Source organism: Portunus trituberculatus, chromosome 41 (genome assembly GCF_017591435.1).
Source record: "Portunus trituberculatus isolate SZX2019 chromosome 41, ASM1759143v1, whole genome shotgun sequence".
NCBI lineage: Eukaryota > Metazoa > Arthropoda > Malacostraca > Decapoda > Portunidae > Portunus > Portunus trituberculatus.
In genome coordinates this window covers 3,682,923-3,702,143 of record NC_059295.1, presented here as the reverse complement: position 1 = coordinate 3,702,143, position 19,221 = coordinate 3,682,923, and the positions used below count along the sequence as shown (strand labels likewise).

At 43.8% G+C, this 19,221-nt stretch overlaps 1 protein-coding gene across 1 annotated transcript; it reads left to right on the top strand.

Annotated features, from left to right (window-relative positions):
* The first annotated feature begins 12,688 nt into the window (after positions 1–12,688).
* Positions 12,689–16,461, top strand: LOC123516405. The gene is made up of 4 exons (XM_045275661.1): positions 12,689–12,749; positions 13,771–14,929; positions 14,997–15,398; positions 16,381–16,461. Exons 2-4 carry the CDS (start codon positions 14,048–14,050, stop codon positions 16,459–16,461), a joined length of 1,365 nt encoding a protein of 454 aa, XP_045131596.1. The 5' UTR covers positions 12,689–12,749; positions 13,771–14,047.
* Positions 16,462–19,221: the final 2,760 nt, after the last annotated feature.

Sequence of the window (19,221 nt, the reverse complement as noted above, 5' to 3'; positions counted from 1 at the left end):
GTCATTTATATATACGAGAAAAGTATTGGTGCCAATACTGACCCCTGTGGCACTCCGCTGTCTACTGTTCTCCACTTGGACTTCATATCTTTAACTATCGTCCTTATTTCTCTCCCCTTAAGTAATTCTTCATCCATCTCAATGTGCTTCCTTTTAAGCCACCCTTCTCCTCTAACTTCCATAGTAATCTTTCATGTGGCACTTTATCAAAAGCCTTTTTAGATCTAAATAAATACAGTCAACCCATCCTCTCTCTCTTGTACTTTATCAACTATTCTAGAGTAGAAACTCAATAAATTTGTCACACATGACCGACCTTTTCTAAAACCAAATTGGCTATTTGATAATATTTTGTTGTCTTCAAGAAACTCGATCCATTGCTTCTTTATTACTTTTTCACACATCTTGCATATTACACTAGTTAGTGATACCGGTCTGTAATTTAAAGGTTCTTCCTTCCTTCCGCTCTTATATATGGGAACCACCTCAGCTCTTTTCCACTCCACTGGCACTGTTCCATTTTCTATTGAGCATTTTATGATGTTGTATATTGGACTTGCTAGTTCTTCCCTACATTCTTTCAGTATTCTGCCTGAGACTTCATCCGGTCCCATTGCCTTTTCCTCATCCAATTCCGTCATCAACTTTTTATTTCAAGCTTGGTTACTTTAATCTCTTTCATATAGACAGTCTCTCTATTACCCTGTGGTCTTTCAAATTTGGATTCCTTAGTAAAGACCTCATGAAATTTACTATTTAACAGTTCTGCCATACTTTTGGGTCTTCCACCATTCCGTTTTCTCCTTTTAACCTTTCTATTGTTTCTTTTTGTCTTATTTTTCCATTTATGAATCTGTAGAACAATTTTGGTTGTTCCTTACATTTTTCGACAATGTCCTTTTCATAGTTCTTTTCTTCTTCCTTTCTCACCTTAGCATATTCATTTCTTGCTGTTTTGAAGTTTTCCTTATTTTCTGGATTTCTGTTTCTTCTCCACCTTTTCCATGCTCCATCTCGTTTCTCCTTTGCCCTAGCACATCTTGCATTAAACCAATCTTTCTTTCCTTCTTCTTTAGGTCTATATTTCGGAACATATTCCCTGACCCCAGTTTTGTATATTTCCAAAAATAAGTTATATTTCTCTTGAACCGTTAATGAGTTTTCCATCTCCTCCCAGTTTACGTTTTAAAATAGTTCTTGAGATTCTCAATATCAGCCTTTCTGTAATTTAATCGGTCTCCTTTGTATGATTCATCTCTATCTTCCTTTCCTTCTTCTATATCCATCTCTAATATTACATGGTCACTCTTTCCCAATGGGCACTTGTATCTTATATCATCGTTAATTGGTATATCCCTTGTAAAAACTAGGTCTAATCTTGCCGGCTCATCGTTTCCTCTGAATCTTGTGTTTTCCTTTACTCTTTGGACCATCAAATTATCTATCATTAGGTTCAGGAATCTATCTCCCCAGGCATCTTCCCCCATACCACTTTCATAATTTTCCCAGTCTACCTCCTTACAGTTGAAATCTCCTACCAATATCACTTTTCTCCTTTCCTTAATGATTCTTGTAAGACTCCTTATTGTGTCATCTATCATGTCTCTATATTCTTGGTTAGTCCATGAGTTTGTTTTGGTGGCACATATGTTCCAATGATTGTTAACTCCTTTTTGTTAATATGCATCTTAACATACAGTATTTCTGATTTTCCTTCCCCAAACTCCACTTGATTTACCACTATCTCCTTCCTTAACATCATCATGACTCCTCCTCCTCCTTTACCCACTCTGTCTCTCCTCCATATATTATACCTTTTATCTATGTCTATTTTATTGCCTCATTTAACTTTGTTTCCACCAGGCATACAATATCTGGTTCTTCTTTCTTTATGTAATCTCTTAATTCTAATTTACTAGATAAAATCCCATCTATGTTTGTATACATCATTTTTAATCTCTTGTTCTTATCATTTTTAGTTAAACTTGCTCCATTCTTTTCTCTTCTTTCTCTTTTATATACCATTTCCTTATCCTGTCTCCTATAATTCTCCAAAAATGCCTTCTTCTCCTCCTCTGACCTTTCATTATTTTTTCTCTTGCTTCTGCCACCAGTTCATTGTGTCTCTTCCTTTCCTCCTCGTTTCTATATATATATATATATATATATATATATCTTTGCAACCTTCTGTTTCTCTGAGTTTCGTTTTTCTATATAGTACTTCTTCTGCTGCTGCTTGTGATTTTAGTAATATCTTAATTGGTCTCACTGTTCCTTCTTGATATGGTCCCATTCTATGGATTTCTTCTACTTCCTCTTCTAAGTTCTGTCTATCCTCGTCATTCAGATGTTTTAGTAGGTCTTTTACTGATTTCATTTCGTCTTTTTCCCTTCTTGGTCTATATTTAACATTTTTTCTTTCAGTCCAAAAATAATTACACTCTTCTTTTTTCCGCAATTTCTCTTACTAAATTTTCTTTTTCTTGAGGACTCCTATCATTTTGCTTGTCATATTTTCATCTCTTTCTTTTAACTGTTCTTGAAATACTTCTTGAAATGATTCCTTGTCTTTCTTATCTTGGATTCTCCATGCTTGTACTTCTTTTTAATCACGTCTTGTACTCTTTCTTCTTCTTTGTTAACTAGATCTTTTAGCTTTTCTTTTCTTTCTCGGCTTTACCGAGTCCTTCTTCCATCAATTTCTTATAGTTCGCTATTTGGACTTTTAATTCTTCATTTTCGGTTCTTAGCCTAGTTTCGTTTTCTTCCACTCTTTTATCCTTTCTTTCAATTTCTGGAGCTCTTTATCCTGTTCTTCATTCTCTTTCATTCCCATACTCTCCTTTATCAATTTATCTAATTTACGTTCGATAGTCAAGACTCTATCAAATAGTGAAGTTTGCGCCGTATCAAAGCCTTCAAATTCTCCTCCTCCCTCACCAACATTGTCATCATCAGCTTTCATTCTTTCCCTTGTCACATACCTGCATTTAGATGGAATATCTTTCTCACTCATTATTATTTAACACTGTATTCATGAAAATAAATGAGTCCACAATTATCGCCCAGGCCACTGTAAACCCAAACAAAGGTAGTGAAGATCAGCTGATTCTCGGGAGCGACGGTATCGCGTCCTTCCTCTGCCGCGTCTCGTGTGTGTGTGTGTGTGTGTGTGTGTTTTCACGAATGTTACAAGGCGGGACGCATGTAACTTATCTTTCGGGAGGGAGAGGGGGATGTAGGTAAGGGAGATGGGGAGGGAGGAAAGGGAGATGGGAAAGGAGAGAGAGAGAGAGATGTTGTTGTTGTTGTTTTATTTTTGCTGGTATTCCAGCAGGGCTATGTAGAGCCCTCTAGAGTGTAAATGGCAAGTGAATGGAGGAGTTAGAGACTTGTCCGATGGACAAGACTCACAAGCTTTTTTTTTTTTTTTTTTTTTTTTTAAATAAACGTAACAAAACAGCAGGCTACCCAAACGACAAGGCGCCTTAAGGTGGTGGAGCATCTGCGACCACATTGGCCAGAATGTTTGCCGGTGTTGCTGCAACAAGGAGTGCTGCAGCTTCCTCCGCATCATCATCTTCAATGTCCGGGTATTGGTGACTTGGTGTTCTGAGACATAGAGTGGCAGGGCATTCAAGCAGGTAGTGGAGAAGTGGGTGTGATGTTCGGGCTTCGCAGTGTTGGCAGGCGAGTGGAACCTGTCCTTGCAGGGCTGATAGGCAAGGGTAGCCAAGGCGAAGTCTGTGAACATCAGCCCTGACTTTAGGATGTGTGTGGTGGAAGTGCTGTTGGTTTATAATCAGTGGCTCTGGCGTACCAGATTGCAGAGGGTGAGCCCCGGGCGGCTTCTTCTTCGTGAGTGTTTTATGGAGACGTAATGTGTTGGCTCTGATTGTGCGTTTGACTTGTGCCATGCTGGGTGAGATAGTGATTTCCGGGTCTGCGATGGTGGTGGCGGCTTTAGCTGCAGCATCAGCAAGATCATTCCCACGTATACCCGCATGGCCCGGAATCCATGTGAGAGTGATCCTCCTTGCCCTCCCACACAGGGTCGTGGCGAGGTGATGGATGCTCGTGAGCAGCCGCACGTTGTCTTGTGGCCACGGGTTACGGAGTGCTTGCAGGGCAGCCATGGAGTCCGTGGCGATAAGGGCGCTGTGTGCCGTGGTGGTGTGTAGGTGTTGGAGGGCTCCTTTGATGGCTGCGAGTTCCGCTTGGGTCGAGGAGGCGCCACTAGAGAGACGCCACTGGAGTGTAGTGCCTTCGGTGACGAGGGCCGCTCCCGCAGCTCCCGAGGCCTGATCTACAGAGCCATCCGTGTATATGATGGTGTCGTGTGTGTGTGTTAGAGGTGTTAGGTGGCCGAGAGCCTCCGCCTTAAGGGCAGCAGGGTGAAGGGACGACTTCGGTAAGGAAAGCCAGTCACTTGAGATGGTTAAAGGGGGACTCCATGGAGGCGCTGGTGTATAGTCCGGGTGGGGGCTGTCTTGCCCTTTATCTCTGATGGTGTCTGCAACTCCACATGATGTCACAGCTGCTGCTGAGCCCCTGGCCCATGTGTGACGGAAGAGGTGAGGGTCTTGTCCGAGAGTGGAGAAGACCTTTCCTGGAGCGATGTAGGGACGTGCAGAAGCAGCCATTTTGCCGATGAGGGTGGCAGAAAGCTGGGGGATTCGGTGCTTGATTGCCACCAGCTGGGCTTCCATCCGCAGATTGAGAACTTTGGTCCAGCGTGGGGCAGACAGAATGACCCTGAGAGCCTGATTCTGTGCCTTATCGAGTGTTTCAATGAGGGCTGGGAAGCTGCAGTGAGACAGGGGGCAGAGTAGTCCACCAACGACCTTATGGCGTGTGTAAAAAACGAGCGCTTCACCCGGAAGCTGGCTCCACAGGCGTTACTGGCGATGGCCTTCAGGATGTTGGTCCTGGAGAGCATCCTGTCTTTGAGTGTTTCCACCTGTTTTCGGAGGGTGAGGTGCCTGTCTATCCACACGCCGAGGTATTGGTGGCTCTCGACCCAACCCACCTGCGCGATTCCAGTGGTAAGAGGGGCATCAGGGATTGCTCCTCCGAATGCCATGGCCTTTGATTTGTTTAAGTTGAGCTTGAGACCAAGCTCACGACACTTGACATCGAGAAGAGTAAGGCAGCGCTGGCTCTGTGAACGATGATTGGGACCGGTGCAGATGAGGGTGATGTCGTCAGCATAGGTAATTATCTTGCAGTCTCTGGGTAGGGGGAGGTGTAAAAGAGCCTCCACAAGAGTGTTGAAAAGGTAAGGGCTTATCACGCTTCCCTGTGGAGTCCCGTGTTCATGAAGGTGCAGGGTGGACGTTTTGCCTTGAAAACGGACTGAGGCTTTTCTGTCGGAGAGATAGTCTTGGATCCAGCGCAGTAGGTGGCCCTTAACACCCTTTGCCGCTAGGAGAGCAAGGATAACGGACTCGTCTGCCAGTTCAAATGCCTTCTCAAGGTCGAGAAAGACAGCCGTGCTTTTCCCCTGTCCAGTCGCGGCCAGGAGAGTCGCAAGACATTCTGCGGTGCCCGTGCCTTTGGTGTAGGCATGAACTGCAGGATGGAGTGGCCCTGTGGTCCACTGTAGGCGGTGCAGGACCATCCTTTCCATGGTCTTGGACACACAGGACAGAAGGGAGATGGGGCGGTAGGCGCCAGCTTCCTTTGGTTTCGGGATGGGGATGATGGTAGCTTCTTTCCAGGTAGAGGGAAGCTTCCCCTTCCTGGAGTGAGGCATTGAAGAGTGTCAGCAATGCCCGGTGACCATCGGAACCTGCGTGGCGGACCATGGAATGAGTAATTCCGTCCGCACCCGGGGATGTGTCTCCTCCTGTCTTGAGAGCATTCTGGAGCTCTTGTCGTGTGAATGGTGTGTCTGTGGGAGCGTCTTCTGTGCAGGCTGCGTTGATGGTGAGTAGTCGCCTGGGGTGGAGGTTCTGTAGCTTTTCTCTTGTTTCAGCAGGAAGATTGGTGGACTTGGTGCGGCTGGCGAACTTTTCAGCAAGGCGCTCTGCCTCGGCCTGCGGATCAGGGTGGGAAGGCGGTGGAGGTGGACCCTGATTGCGAATAGAGCGCAGCTTTTTCCACATTGTCCCCAAGGACGAGTGAGAATCAAGGGATTGGCACCACTCCATCCATTTTTCATCCCTTACTTCGGCTTTGACCTCCAAGGCATGGCTGACAACGGAGGCAAGAAGGTTCCTGTTCTCTGATGTGGGGTTACGTCTGAATAGTTTCCGAGTGGCATTGAGTCTGGCATTCATTTCCTTGACTCTTTCGTCTCGAAACCAGTAATCCTTGAAGGTTTTCGAGGGTCTTTTGGTTGTAGGGATGGCTCCTTTGCGGCAGCACGGAAGGCAGCTGTGACAGCCTCCTCGTGTTGGTTGATGTCTGAGGGTGGCTGGATCCGAAGACTGGGGTTGTTGCTGAGATGCGAGGCGAAAAGCAGCCAGTCTGCTTTTTTGGTGTTCCATCTGATTGGAGGCAGCGGCGGTGGCGGAAGCTTGTCGAGTCCTATGTCACACAAGATGGCAAAATGATCACTTGCCAGGGTGGGATGAAAGCCCCATGAGCAGACTTGCCGGATTGTGGAAGAGATGAAAGAGAGATCGAGTACTCCTCCCCTCATGTGTGTGGCCGTGCTGTTGTTGAGGAGCTCAACACCTGGGGTCTCGCTCAATGTGACAGCGATGTGGCGACCATCCCTGTTGGTGTTTAGTCTGGATCCTAGTATGGGGTGGTGTGCGTTGAAATCACCGCCGATGTAGGTTGGTGTGATGGATGCCTGTTCCAAGACTTCCTCGAGGTTCAGTTGCTTGTCTGGTGATTTGTAGACGTTGTAGATCTGCAATGATGATTCCTGTAGGGTGAGGGAGACAGCCAAGACCTCGACTCCTTCTCCGCAGGACGCTGGGTCCTCAACGGGACTGCAGTGAATTGTGTCTTTCACGAGAATGGCACATCCCTGTGAGCGTCCTGGTATTCGGGGGATGCTGTAGGTGTTGTATCTCCTGAGACGAAGCTGACGGTCTTCTGTGGTAAGTGTTTCCTGTAGAAGGAAAACATCAACCAGGTCTGTTTTGGCTGCTTCCTGGAGGAGGTGAAGCTTCAATTTGGCACCTTGGATGTTCCATTGCAAGATGCGCAGCGGACGGGAACCGTGTTGCTCGAGGGGAGTGTGGTGGTTTCCTGTGTCTGGTAGCTGGGGTTGTCGTGGCTCGATGGCATCTTGCTGTTGTCGGTTGACACATCCATTGCCATTCCTGAGTCCTGGTCTTTGTTGCTGGTTGTGGAGGGCTTGATGGTGCTGCTGGTTGCTGGATTGTCGGTGCTGGAGAGGGTCAGGTTGGCGCTGGCGTTGGTGTGATGGTTGTTGTTGTGATGGACATTTTTCTTGGCGGGCGAGTGGGCGCAGGTTGTCGTTTCTGGTGATGCTGTGTGCTTCTTTGGCTTGGTGGAGGGTGTGGTAGTCTGGGGATCTGCTTGTGGCACTGTGGTGTGGTTTCTGACTGCGCTGGTCACGGCCGCGACGAGTTTGTCTTGATCTATGTCTTGTTTCAGGATTTGGGACAGGGACATGGCGAAGTCGGTGAGGAGGCTTTTCAGAGATGTCGTGGTGAGAGTGATTGTCGGTTCTTGTGACGGTGGAGGCCGGGCTGATGGAGATGCGGGAGCGGGAGCTCGTGGTGCTGGAAGAGAGGCTTGGTGGTTGCTGGTTTGCAGGACCGGGAAGTCTGCTGCATTCAATTGTTGCGGAGGAGCACGCAGGTCGGCGTTCTTCTGAGTACCCCAGACAAAGGTTCCTGGAGGAGCCTGACAATGTTTCTGAACCCAGTCTATCTGGGTGTTGATTCCCTCTTGAATCTTGCGGCGCCTTTCTGGGCAGGCTTTGTTCCAAGCGTGGTGACTCCCTCCGCAGTTTGGGCACTTGTTCGTCACGGTTTCCTTTGCCTTGAAGCGCTGGAGACATTGGTTCGTGTCGTGATCGCTGCCGCAGATGCCGCAGCGAGGACTGTTCTTGCACTGGCTCCGACCGTGGCCGAAAGCCTGGCACTGGTAGCACCTGAGAGGTTCCGGGGTGTAGGGGCGTATGTAAAAAGTTCCCCATATCTGTAGATCCAGGTGTCCGGGGAGGGGACCGTCGCACTCTATGATCACTTGCCTCGTTTCCTGATCCCTGTAGGTGCAGCGGGTGGCAGTGACTACCTTCGGTTGCTGGGAGATGATGCTCACTGGGAGCCCCAGGGGGAAGCCCATCAGAACACCTTTCGTTGTTTTCATGCGGGGTTCCAGGATCGCGAGATTTACCGTCCTCCCTTCCAAGGTCGATGTTGAGCGGATGGTGTTCAGTGTCTGGTCGTTTTCTGGATAAATCAGGAAGGTGTTGTCCCTCCCTGGTCTGGCTTTGAAGGCAAGGGTGGAGTCCCTCTGAAGGAGCGTCACTACTTCGTAGGGATTCCTGAAGTCGTCTGATGGCATGATTTTGATGGCTTGACGAGGAGTGGAGACGGGCTTCGGGGCCAAGGATACTCCTATGCGTAGCCGGGGCGTCTGGCGCGGCAAATAGTTGGTAGAAGAGTTTGCCTGAGATTGCAGTGGCTTGTCCTTTTTCTTCCTGTTGTTCTCCACCAAGGTGAAGTCGTCCTCTTTGTTGTCTGTGGCCTCTGAGGGTGGTGCTGGCATCGGCGGAGAGTTTGCGGGTAGCGTTGCCTGAGAGGGCGGGTCTTCTTGGGGTACTGGTGGTGTCTGTAGATATGCTAGAGGTTCTATCACCCTGGTCTTGGTTAAAGGAGCGGCGTCGAAGTCTTCCTCTGGACGAGTCCTCTTGTTTCTGTCTAAGCTCATACATCTTACTTGGCGAGGGACGAAGTTCACGGTACGAGCAGCTTTCTTGGTCGTCTCTGATGCCTTGTTCCTCACCATGGTGTCCGGGCTAAGGGGCTTGAGGAGCCCCTTAGAGAAAAACAAACTAGAGCCCTGCCTTGCAGTCTTGACGGTTGCTGTGGCTGCCCCACTTCTAAAAACGGTCGTGACAGCCCCGCCCTGCGTAAAAACTGTGACCTAAGAGGTTATGATAAGGCCCTCTTCAAAAGCTGAGGTGTTGCCTGAACCTGGCCCCGCAACCAAGGCTGGACCAGCACGCTCACTGGCTTCCTTGGCGCATCGCAGGCTGCCTCTGCTTCAGGAGTTCTGGACGCTTTTTTAGGTCGACCAGCCCCATCACCCAGAGGCTTAAAATATGTGAAAAACAAGGAAGACAAGAGAGAAAGCCTGGCCAAACCCTCGGCCACCAACCCGCGACCAATCAGACCACTCAGCGGCAGACAAGGGGGGTAAATTCCAAACCGAGTCCGTAGGGAGTGCGATTGCCGTGGTTAGCGGCCAATTCGTGCCAGATGTGTGTGTGGGTGTGTATGTTGTGTATGGTTGGTTGTCTATTTATCCGTGGGCTCGTACAGAGCGCCTGAAGCAATAAATATTGCTGGAGAATGTGCTGTCCGCGATAGAGCGTTAGCAGGAGACAGTGGAGTGTCCTCTCAGAGCGAGTGATGCTGGCAGACTGACTCAATCGCCTTCCCGTGGTGGGCGGAGCTAGTCCGAGCCGAGCGAGAGCGCGAGCGCTGATTGGCTGGCTGCGCAAGAGGCAAGCGAGCAGGCAGAGCGGTGGGCGGAGCTGCAGGCTTCGGCGGAGAGAGCTGTTTGGTCGGCGTCTTGCTGGAGCACGGCTGAGGAGGTCTTCACTCTGTGGAGTCTCTGAAGCGAGTTGCACTGTTGGTGACTGCAGACAGGATCGGATCGGATCGGCATCATCCTGAAGCGACATCACATGGAAAGTGTTGATAGACTCAATCGGAGAGAAGACTCAAGAAAGAGAAGAATAGAGAGTAGAAGATAAAGTATGGTTGAGAGTATGAAGGAAGTGGAAGTTTGAAAGATGACGGAATAGCCGTCATATAGAGTGGTTTATTTGTTACATTGGTAATTTTTTTTTATTCATTTTTATTATTTTTTATTAATTTATTTATTTTAATTGTTTATTTATTTATGCACTGGTTAATTTGCTTATTATTTTTGTTATTTGTTTATTATTTATTTGTTTTATTTTGAATATATGTGTATATTTATATATTTATTTGTATTTATAGTATTTTTATCCTGTGTACAGTGGTCTGGGTGGTAGCTTTGATATTTTGTTAATAGGTTTCCTAAACCAACTATGTTCTTGTTCTTGTTCATGTTCGTTTATTGTTATATGATATGTTGTGTCTTTTAAAGTGTATATCATTTTGTGTTTTATATAATTTCCTCTTGTGTGTACTGTTATGTTAATCGGATCGAATTGTGCAAGTTTATGTAGTTCTTCTGTGTTTTTGGTGAATGGATGTTTTTCATTATAAGCAAACCGAAGTGCTTCATTTTGTTTTCTTTGTAGTTTTAGTATTTGCGAGTTTGATAGAGCGTTCAAAGCGTAAGCCGGGTAGGTTAATATTGGTAGTACACATCCTTTTACAAGATGTAATTTTATGTTTGTATTTAAGAACTGGAATCTCTTGATAGTGTTTAAGGCTACTTGTGCTTTGTTTGTGATATCTTTTACATGTTTTGTGTATCCGTTTACTCCCAGTTTTAGGCCCAATATTTTTGCTTCCTTTGCGTACTGTATGTGTTGCCCCTCTATATTTACTGGTTCAGTTTTTTTCAACGTTATGGGTAGTAGTGTAAATTTTGTGTATTTGTTTTGATCTTCCATTTTCTCTCGTAATTGTTAATGTTTTTATTTCTCTTTCTGTTATTTTTGCTAATATTTTTTTGATTTGCCTGCGTATGTGATTATTTGTGTGATATCATCTGCGTATTGTATATTTATGCTTTCTGTGAGTGGTAATGGAATGTCGTGGGTGTAGATGGTATAGAGTGTGGGTGAGATGCTACTGCCTTGAGGTACCCCACTGTGAAGTTGGAATGATGGTCCTGTGTAGTTTTTTATTGATATTGAGGCAGAGCGATTGTCTAGAAAGCTGCATAGAATTTTGTGAAGGATGTTGGGTAGTTTTAATTTACTTAATTTGAACTTTAATCCGTTTTGCCAAACTTTATCAAAGGCTTTTGATACGTCCCTTAGTGCAATACAACAGAGTTTATTGGCTGAAATTGCTTTTGAGATTACTTCTATTGTTGTTGCTATTGCTGTGTCAGTTGATCTTCCTGATCTGAAACCATGTTGGGAGTCTGGTAGGATTTTATTGGCGTCTAGGAAAGTTCTTGTTCTTTTGTTAATTATTCTTTCGAAGATTTTTCCGGGTACTTCCAAAAGTGAGATTGGGCGATAGTTAATTGGATCAGTTGATGGTTTGTTCTGTTTTGGGATGAGTATGATTCTGGCGTGTTTGAATGGTTGTGGAAAGTATCCCATTGAGAGAGCGATGTTGAATAGTTTTGTGAGTATTTCGAGCACGTTTTCTGGTAAGTTTTGTAATATTACTTTATTTATTTTTGTTTCTCCAGGTGTGTTGTTTTTTAATTGTTTTATTGTTTGTTTTATTTCTTGTGTTGTGATCGGTGTTGTGTAGTAAGTGTCATTGGATAAATTGTTTGGGTTTCCTTGTATATTAGGTAGTGTTTGGACTTTGTTATCTTCTAGGTAGTTATTAACTCTGAGTTCCGTGTCTGCATCATATTGTAGGTTTTCCATGGGGTTTATTCTAAAAACATTGCTCCAGATATCTCTAAATATTTCTTCCTTTTTCAATTTTGTGTATTTTCTTATTGTTTACTACTAGATGTGAATTAGTATTGGTTTGGTTGCCTTTTAGTATTTTTATATTCTGCCAGAATTTTGTGGGTCTGCATACAGTTTATTTAGTGTTTTTATTTTGTTTTCCAGTTACTTTTATTTTGTTCTTTGCATTCTTTTATTATATTTTGTTTTATGGTTTTGTAGGCGGTGTATGTTGTATAGGTCCAGCCATTTCTGAGGCTGTTATTTAGCAATTGTTTTGCCCACCATTGTAATTCTTTGACTTTTTTATTATATATTGGTTTAACCAGAGTTTTGTGTGTGGATAATGGTATATTTTGTTGCATTGCTGTTGTTATTCCATCTAGCAACTGTTTTATTGATGTGTCTAGTGTGTGTTGTGACATGTATGGGTTGGTGTTAATGTCTTTTGTTGTATTTATTGCTTTATTCTTGAATTCATCCCAATTAGTTTTTTCATCATATATGTGGGTGGTGTTGGTGTTCGTATGGGGTGGGATGTTATATTTATTAGTATTGGTAGGTGATCTGATGGCGTTGTTGGTCCTTGTGTTATGTTGATGTTATGGTATGTTTTGTTATTGGCAAGTATTATGTCTGGTGATGATGTTGCGTTATGAGTTAAGAATGTTGGGAAATCTGGACCTAAATGTGTGAGTTTATTATAATCAATGAGCATTTTATAGATCTGCCGACACTGTTGCTTTTTCTTATCGATTGTTGGGTGGTGAGCATTTAAATCTCCTATTATATATGTTGGAAATGTTTCTGATGCTATATTGTGAAAATCTGTGATAGGTAGGAAAGGTCTTCTTGGAGGTAGATAGGTGGTTGCTATGTTTATTGGGCCTGTTGTTGTTTCAATTGTGGTTAGTATTACATCGGTATCGTAATTTTCTTTAACTCTGTGTTTCAGGTGTTCCTTTACTAGAATTGCCGAGCCGTCGTTTGCTTCTCCGCTGGAATTTATAAGGTAAGTTATATAATTTTGTATTTTGATGCTTTCGTGATTTTTAAACCATGACTATTTATTAGTATCACGTCAGGGCTTATTTCTTTGTATATATTGGTTAGTGTTAGTTTGTTTGTGTCCCAGTGTCTTACGTTGTGTTGTAGTATTAGTATGCTGTCGGTGTTGTCCATATTTGGTGTTTTTAGGATGTGTGCTTATATGAGTGGGGATGAATGAGTAAATTAGGTTGTGTATTTAATTTAGAGGGAGTTCTGTCTTTTATGTAGTTTTCTTCCTTTGGTTGGTAGTGTTTTTTCTTGGTAGAGCCCATTTCTTATTTTCCTGAAACGTGCGTCATCTTCTATTGCCCATACGTCGTGTAAGTCTATCTCATTGTTCTTTAGTAGGTCGAATATTTCCTCTTCTTCATAGGCTGTTGATGTGAATATGTATTTGTATTTTCCTTCCTCTATACCTTCTATTATTTGTTTATGGTAAAGTGTTCTTTTCGGCCATCCGTTGCTCTTTTTTGTTATTATTTGCAACCCAATGCCTTTCCGCTAATTTTACTGGTTTTTCTTGTTCCTGTAGTTTTCCTCCTCCACATCTATCTCTTCCATCTCTTCTTCCTCTTCATTATATTCATTTTCTACGGGTGGTCAAGTGTTGTTTGTGTAGGAGATGATGCTGCCAAGCTTAGAATTTTTGATGGTGGGTTGTCTGGCAGAATTATTTGTGGGATATTGTTAAGTTTGAAAACCTTATTTAATTCAGTGTTGTATGTGCCGGGTTGGCCATGTTGATGATATGAGAGTGTATTATGCAAGTTAGTATTGTTGAGGCTGTGTCTTTTTTGAGCATGTCAGCTGGCATATTTAATGTATTGTTGTTTGGGTTATTCTTCAATGCCTGGCTGTAAGTGCTAGTGTTTTTCTTTTGTTTTCTTTTGTTTTCTTTTATTTCTTTTCTTTTTGGGCATTTGTTTGCCAAAGTTCTGTGTGGTCCAGAGCAGTTGAGACACTTCTTTTCATCTGAATTACAGTTTTTCCAGGTGTGTTCCGAGCTACTGCATTCAGAGCACACCGTGTGGTCTTTTGGTAAAGGGCAGTTATTGGTGGTGTGTTCCTCAAGAGAGTAGCACCTCATACAGGTGAGGATTGGAAAAAAGTCATCTATTTTGATATTGTGTGAAGGAATGCTCATATGGAAAGCGAGCATTCCTCTATCTGTGGCCAGAAAACGACCAGACACTGAACACCATCCGCTCAACATCGACCTTGGAAGGGAGGACGGTAAATCTCGCGATCCTGGAACCCCGCATGAAAACAACGAAAGGTGTTCTGATGGGCTTCCCCCTGGGGCTTCCAGTGAGCATCATCTCCCAGCAACCGAAGGTAGTCACTGCCACCCGCTGCACCTACAGGGATCAGGAAACGAGGCAAGTGATCATAGAGTGCGACGGTCCCCTCCCCGGACACCTGGATCTACAGATATGGGGAACTTTTTACATACGCCCCTACACCCCGGAACCTCTCAGGTGCTACCAGTGCCAGGCTTTCGGCCACGGTCGGAGCCAGTGCAAGAACAGTCCTCGCTGCGGCATCTGCGGCAGCGATCACGACACGAACCAATGTCTCCAGCGCTTCAAGGCAAAGGAAACCGTGACGAACAAGTGCCCGAACTGCGGAGGGAGTCACCACGCTTGGAACAAAGCCTGCCCAGAAAGGCGCCGCAAGATTCAAGAGGGAATCAACACCCAGATAGACTGGGTTCAGAAACATTGTCAGGCTCCTCCAGGAACCTTTGTCTGGGGTACTCAGAGGAACGCCGACCTGCGTGCTCCTCCGCAACAATTGAATGCAGCAGACTTCCCGGTCCTGCAAACCAGCAACCACCAAGCCTCTCTTCCAGCACCACGAGCTCCCGCTCCCGCATCTCCATCAGCCCGGCCTCCACCGTCACAAGAACCGACAATCACTCTCACCACGACATCTCTGAAAAGCCTCCTCACCGACTTCGCCATGTCCCTGTCCCAAATCCTGAAACAAGACATAGATCAAGACAAACTCGTCGCGGCCGTGACCAGCGCAGTCAGAAACCACACCACAGTGCCACAAGCAGATCCCCAGACTACCACACCCTCCACCAAGCCAAAGAAGCACACAGCATCACCAGAAACGACAACCTCGCCCACTCGCCCGGCAAGAAAAATGTCCATCACAACAACAACCATCACACCAACGCCAGCGCCAACCTGACCCTCTCCAGCACCGACAATCCAGCAACCAGCAGCACCATCAAGCCCTCCACAACCAGCAACAAAGACCAGGACTCAGGAATGGCAATGGATGTGTCAACCGACAACAGCAAGATGCCATCGAGCCACGACAACCCCAGCTACCAGACACAGGAAACCACCACACTCCCCTCGAGCAACACGGTTCCCGTCCGCTGCGCATCTTGCAATGGAACATCCAAGGTGCCAAATTGAAGCTTCACCTCCTCCAGGAAGCAGCCAAAACAGACCTGGTTGATGTTTTCCTTCTACAAGAAACACTTACCACAGAAGACCATCAGCTTCGTCTCAGGAGATACAACACCTACAGCATCCCCCGAATACCAGGAGTGACGAGTCAATGTTTGTGGTATCATCTGGCTGCAGATCAAAGCGTGTGAGGTGCCCCAGGGGGTCTGACCCTAATAACCCATGTTATATAGCTGTTATGTTGTGGGGTTGCTTTGCGTTTGGTGGAGCTGGCACTTTAGTGTTTCTTGAAAAAAATGAGAGTATAAATCAGCACAGTTATTTCGAGTTATTGTGTGATAACCTGCCTGAAAGTTTTGAAAAGTGTAATGCTAGTTGATTTATGCAAGACAGAGTTCCTGCTCACACAGCTTGGTCTGTTATTCAGTGGTTAGAGGACTGTGATGTAATCTATTTAAAAAAAAAAAAAGGCCTAGGAATTCACCAGACTTGAATCCCATAGAGCACATGTGGCACATCATTAAAGCACAGCTTCAGGATCGTGACACTTCAACTGTAGCAACGCTGAATATAGAAATTCAAGATATTTGGGATAATATTCACTATCATGTAGAAAAACTGGCAAGATGCATCCCAGCACATTTGGAGGTCATCAAGCTTAAAGGAAAATCGCTTGGCAAATAAGGTATGTCATGTACCATTTACATGTCTTTAAATGTCTACTGGTCATTTGTTTACGTCTTGAGCCCAAACTTTCCACTACAACTGTAAATGCGTCATAGCAGTGAATGTCATAAATTATGTGAGATCTGACAGCCAGAGCTACGTTCCAAGGTTGGTCTACATCCCTCTTTCACCTCCCTGCTGTTTGGGACCAGTCAAAACAGCTGCCCGAGAAAACTACCAGATGCCACCTCTGCATCACAGAGGAGTTCTTTTTACGATATTATTATAGATGCTATACACATTATTAATAGAAGAAATGAAGCTATAAGGAGGTAAGAGGAGGAGAGAAGAAAAAAGAGGCCACAGAATCCTGTGAGATTCAGAAATTACTATATAAAGATAACAGAAATAATTTGACAATAAAATTTTACCTCCCGTGGGTGGTAGGCATATTACCTCTCAGGGCTGTGCTATAATCTCGCTTACTTTTGATGTCAATAGTTCATCAATGTGATGTCTCACCCGCTTGAGCTGCCTTGGAACGTGCCCATGGTCACACACTATGCAGAATATGGCCCCTGAGGTAGTATTCTACAAACCGTCATAGCTAATAACATGGTCAGTGAGAAAAAAATGGAGCATTTTTAGACATTAGTCCAGATATGACAGACTCTAACCTTGTTATATACTCATAAGTGCTAAGACAGGGTCTACCCTGTTATAACATTGCTAATGAGCATCATAAATCTTGTCAACATTGTGGGAACATGGCTGTATATACCATAACACGATCCCCAATAATTTTTATTAATAATTTATCGATAAATATCAGTAATGATAACTAAATAGTGTTCTTATTTGATGCAATAGTGCATTATCATAAATAACTGCCTGGAGTGGTGCAATCAGGTTTCCAGACTCAAACAAATCTTGCCCTGCGTGGTTTGCATGTGGTGGGCTGTTGGGTGTTATCTCGTATTTATTATGTTTCTTTTGTTTGGATACACTGTCTAACTATTCTCAAAAGTGCTAATATGATGTTAAAATTATTTAGATAAAAGAAAATTATGTCAAGAACCTACAATCAACTCTCGATTAACATGAAGGTTACTTTCCTGGAGATGTCATGTTATTCAAACATAATTTTCCCATAGAAAACAACGGTAATTGGGGGAGGTATCTTCCTGGCCGCTGCGAAAGCCTGCCTATTTTTGGGACTTCGTTACTCAAACCTTAAAAAAAAATATTAATACACTACTAGGTCATGGAAACAATAAAAACACACGTTCTCACTCTTTTAGCTCTGATGGTTTGTAACATGCTCTCCCTTAGTTCCGACCCATGGACAATCACCAATGTCTTTTCTCCTTTCTCCCCCTAGCATAGTGATCTAACATTTTCAACTTATTAATGGTCAAAGTCTTCCTTGATTTCTTGGAATCACTTTCCTGTGAGGAGGTTGAAGGACACTTGGATGCCATAGTATATGAAACTTGGTGAAAATGCTGTGAAATGGTCCACCCAGTGCTGGTTAGCTCTAGACTAAGAAGTGAGATCTCATATGTTCACAAAACAACATTTCTATTAGCTTTTCACAAGCCTTACCACCAAGAAAGGATTGTTCTGTGATACAAAAAGTGCAATCTTGCATGGAAAACAGAAAGCAAAGCAGGAGATGAGGAGGCTTTTGTCTACCAGTGATGGCAATAGGCAAGGGCCACTTCTTTTTCTTGTGACCACCACAACATTTGTGCATCTGCCTCTCTATTGCCTACTGTAATGGATACCATATCTTTGTATTGATATTCATTATAGCAGGCAATAGAGGGGTAGACATAGAAATATTGTGGTGAAAGTAACACACAAGCTAAAAAGGATCACAAGAAGCAGCTGGCGGCAGACAACTGCCTCTTCATTTTTTGCTTTGCTTTTGATGTTCCACACAAGATTTCACTTTGTGCATCACAAAACAATTCTTTCTTGGTGGTAAGGCTTGTAAAAAACTAAAAAAAATGTTTTGTGAATATAAATGTATATAGGAACAATAACACCTTGGGAAGTGGTTTTACCAGCATCCTGGTTGCAACCTTGTTACCATGGCAACAATATCTCCCTTTGTGTTCGTGGATATCATTTTGTGCCAAAAAATTTTCCACTCATCATTAAGTTTCTTGGATTCCGACCCAGTGCAGTTCCCAACAGAAGTACTGTGGGTGCACATGATATAATTAAGTTGAATTAACCCATGTTAAATAAAATAGATTGCATTATTTAATCATATCTCCTTAAATATCAAGTTCCATTAAAGCAAAATCATGTTATTCAAACTCATGTTAATTGAGAATTGACTGTATTTCTTCCTATATATCTAAAGTTCACAAACTGTCAGCCTTAAGAGGGTCAGTAGATCCCCTGTACAGTGATGGCATGAGATCTGACAATAACTATGTAGAATACTGCCCCTGAACTTTAGGTGCATGCACATGAGGAATTGCATTGTTGTTTATTATGATGTGGGATGTATTGGTGTTAATGGTAATCACTGGAAGAGTACTTATTGATTTGTTAGGAGCTATGTTAAGTCTATTTGTGGTGCAAAAGGCTTGAACTTTGTTAAGGAATGTTTGGAAGAGGTCAGAGGCTCTGTCTAGGTTTGGATGTGTGCATGTGAGTGTAATTTTGTCTGCATAAGAAGCTATAATTAATTTTCAGTTTCACTCATCCAGTGACTGTCTCATGGAACTTATGTTTTTCTGGTGAGACATGTAGTGACCTGTAACCTAACCTAACCTTAACCTAATTATATAAAAAAAAAATATGAAGGTGAAAAGAAAAAAACTTACTACACAAAACAAAATAATGTAGCGAACTGTTGGCAATGCTGGTCACCAATAACAAGAATGCCCATGACAGCTGCTGCCACCACCATCAAAGATGTAACTTATGTGTTTTCAGAGAATTTTGATGTAATTTTGTTGATTCCCAATCTCTTTTGCAATGCAAGTTTCTCAATTCATTACTCCCTCACCCCAAAACCCTGACTTTCCATAGGTCTTCAAAGATCCTTGAGATGAGAGGTAGGTATTAATTGAAAAGTCATAACTTAAAAAGTATCCACTAACAAAGGAAATTATGTAGAATGTCAATCAGTTCACTTCTTGACTCACTAGAAAAAAAAACAGTATGAGGAAATCACTGGATGTGTAAAACCGAAAATTGTCCAGTTATATATGTATGTGTCTTGGTATGGTGACATTTTCAGGGACACATCCTGATAATCTGACACAGTCCTGATGCCCTGCTCATCGGATTGACAGACTTTTACTGTATATGCTGTACTGT

What these genes read in the sequence shown, in the direction of transcription:
- LOC123516405 (XM_045275661.1), top strand. Translation starts at nt 14,048, where the DNA reads ATGAAAACAACGAAAGGTGTTCTGATGGGCTTCCCCCTGGGGCTTCCA. An exon ending in CAACCTCGCCCACTCGCCCG is followed by an intron (nt 14,930 to 14,996) that starts GCAAGAAAAATG and finishes GACCCTCTCCAG; the next exon opens with CACCGACAATCCAGCAACCA. An exon ending in ATCTGGCTGCAGATCAAAGC is followed by an intron (nt 15,399 to 16,380) that starts GTGTGAGGTGCC and finishes TGATGTCAATAG; the next exon opens with TTCATCAATGTGATGTCTCA.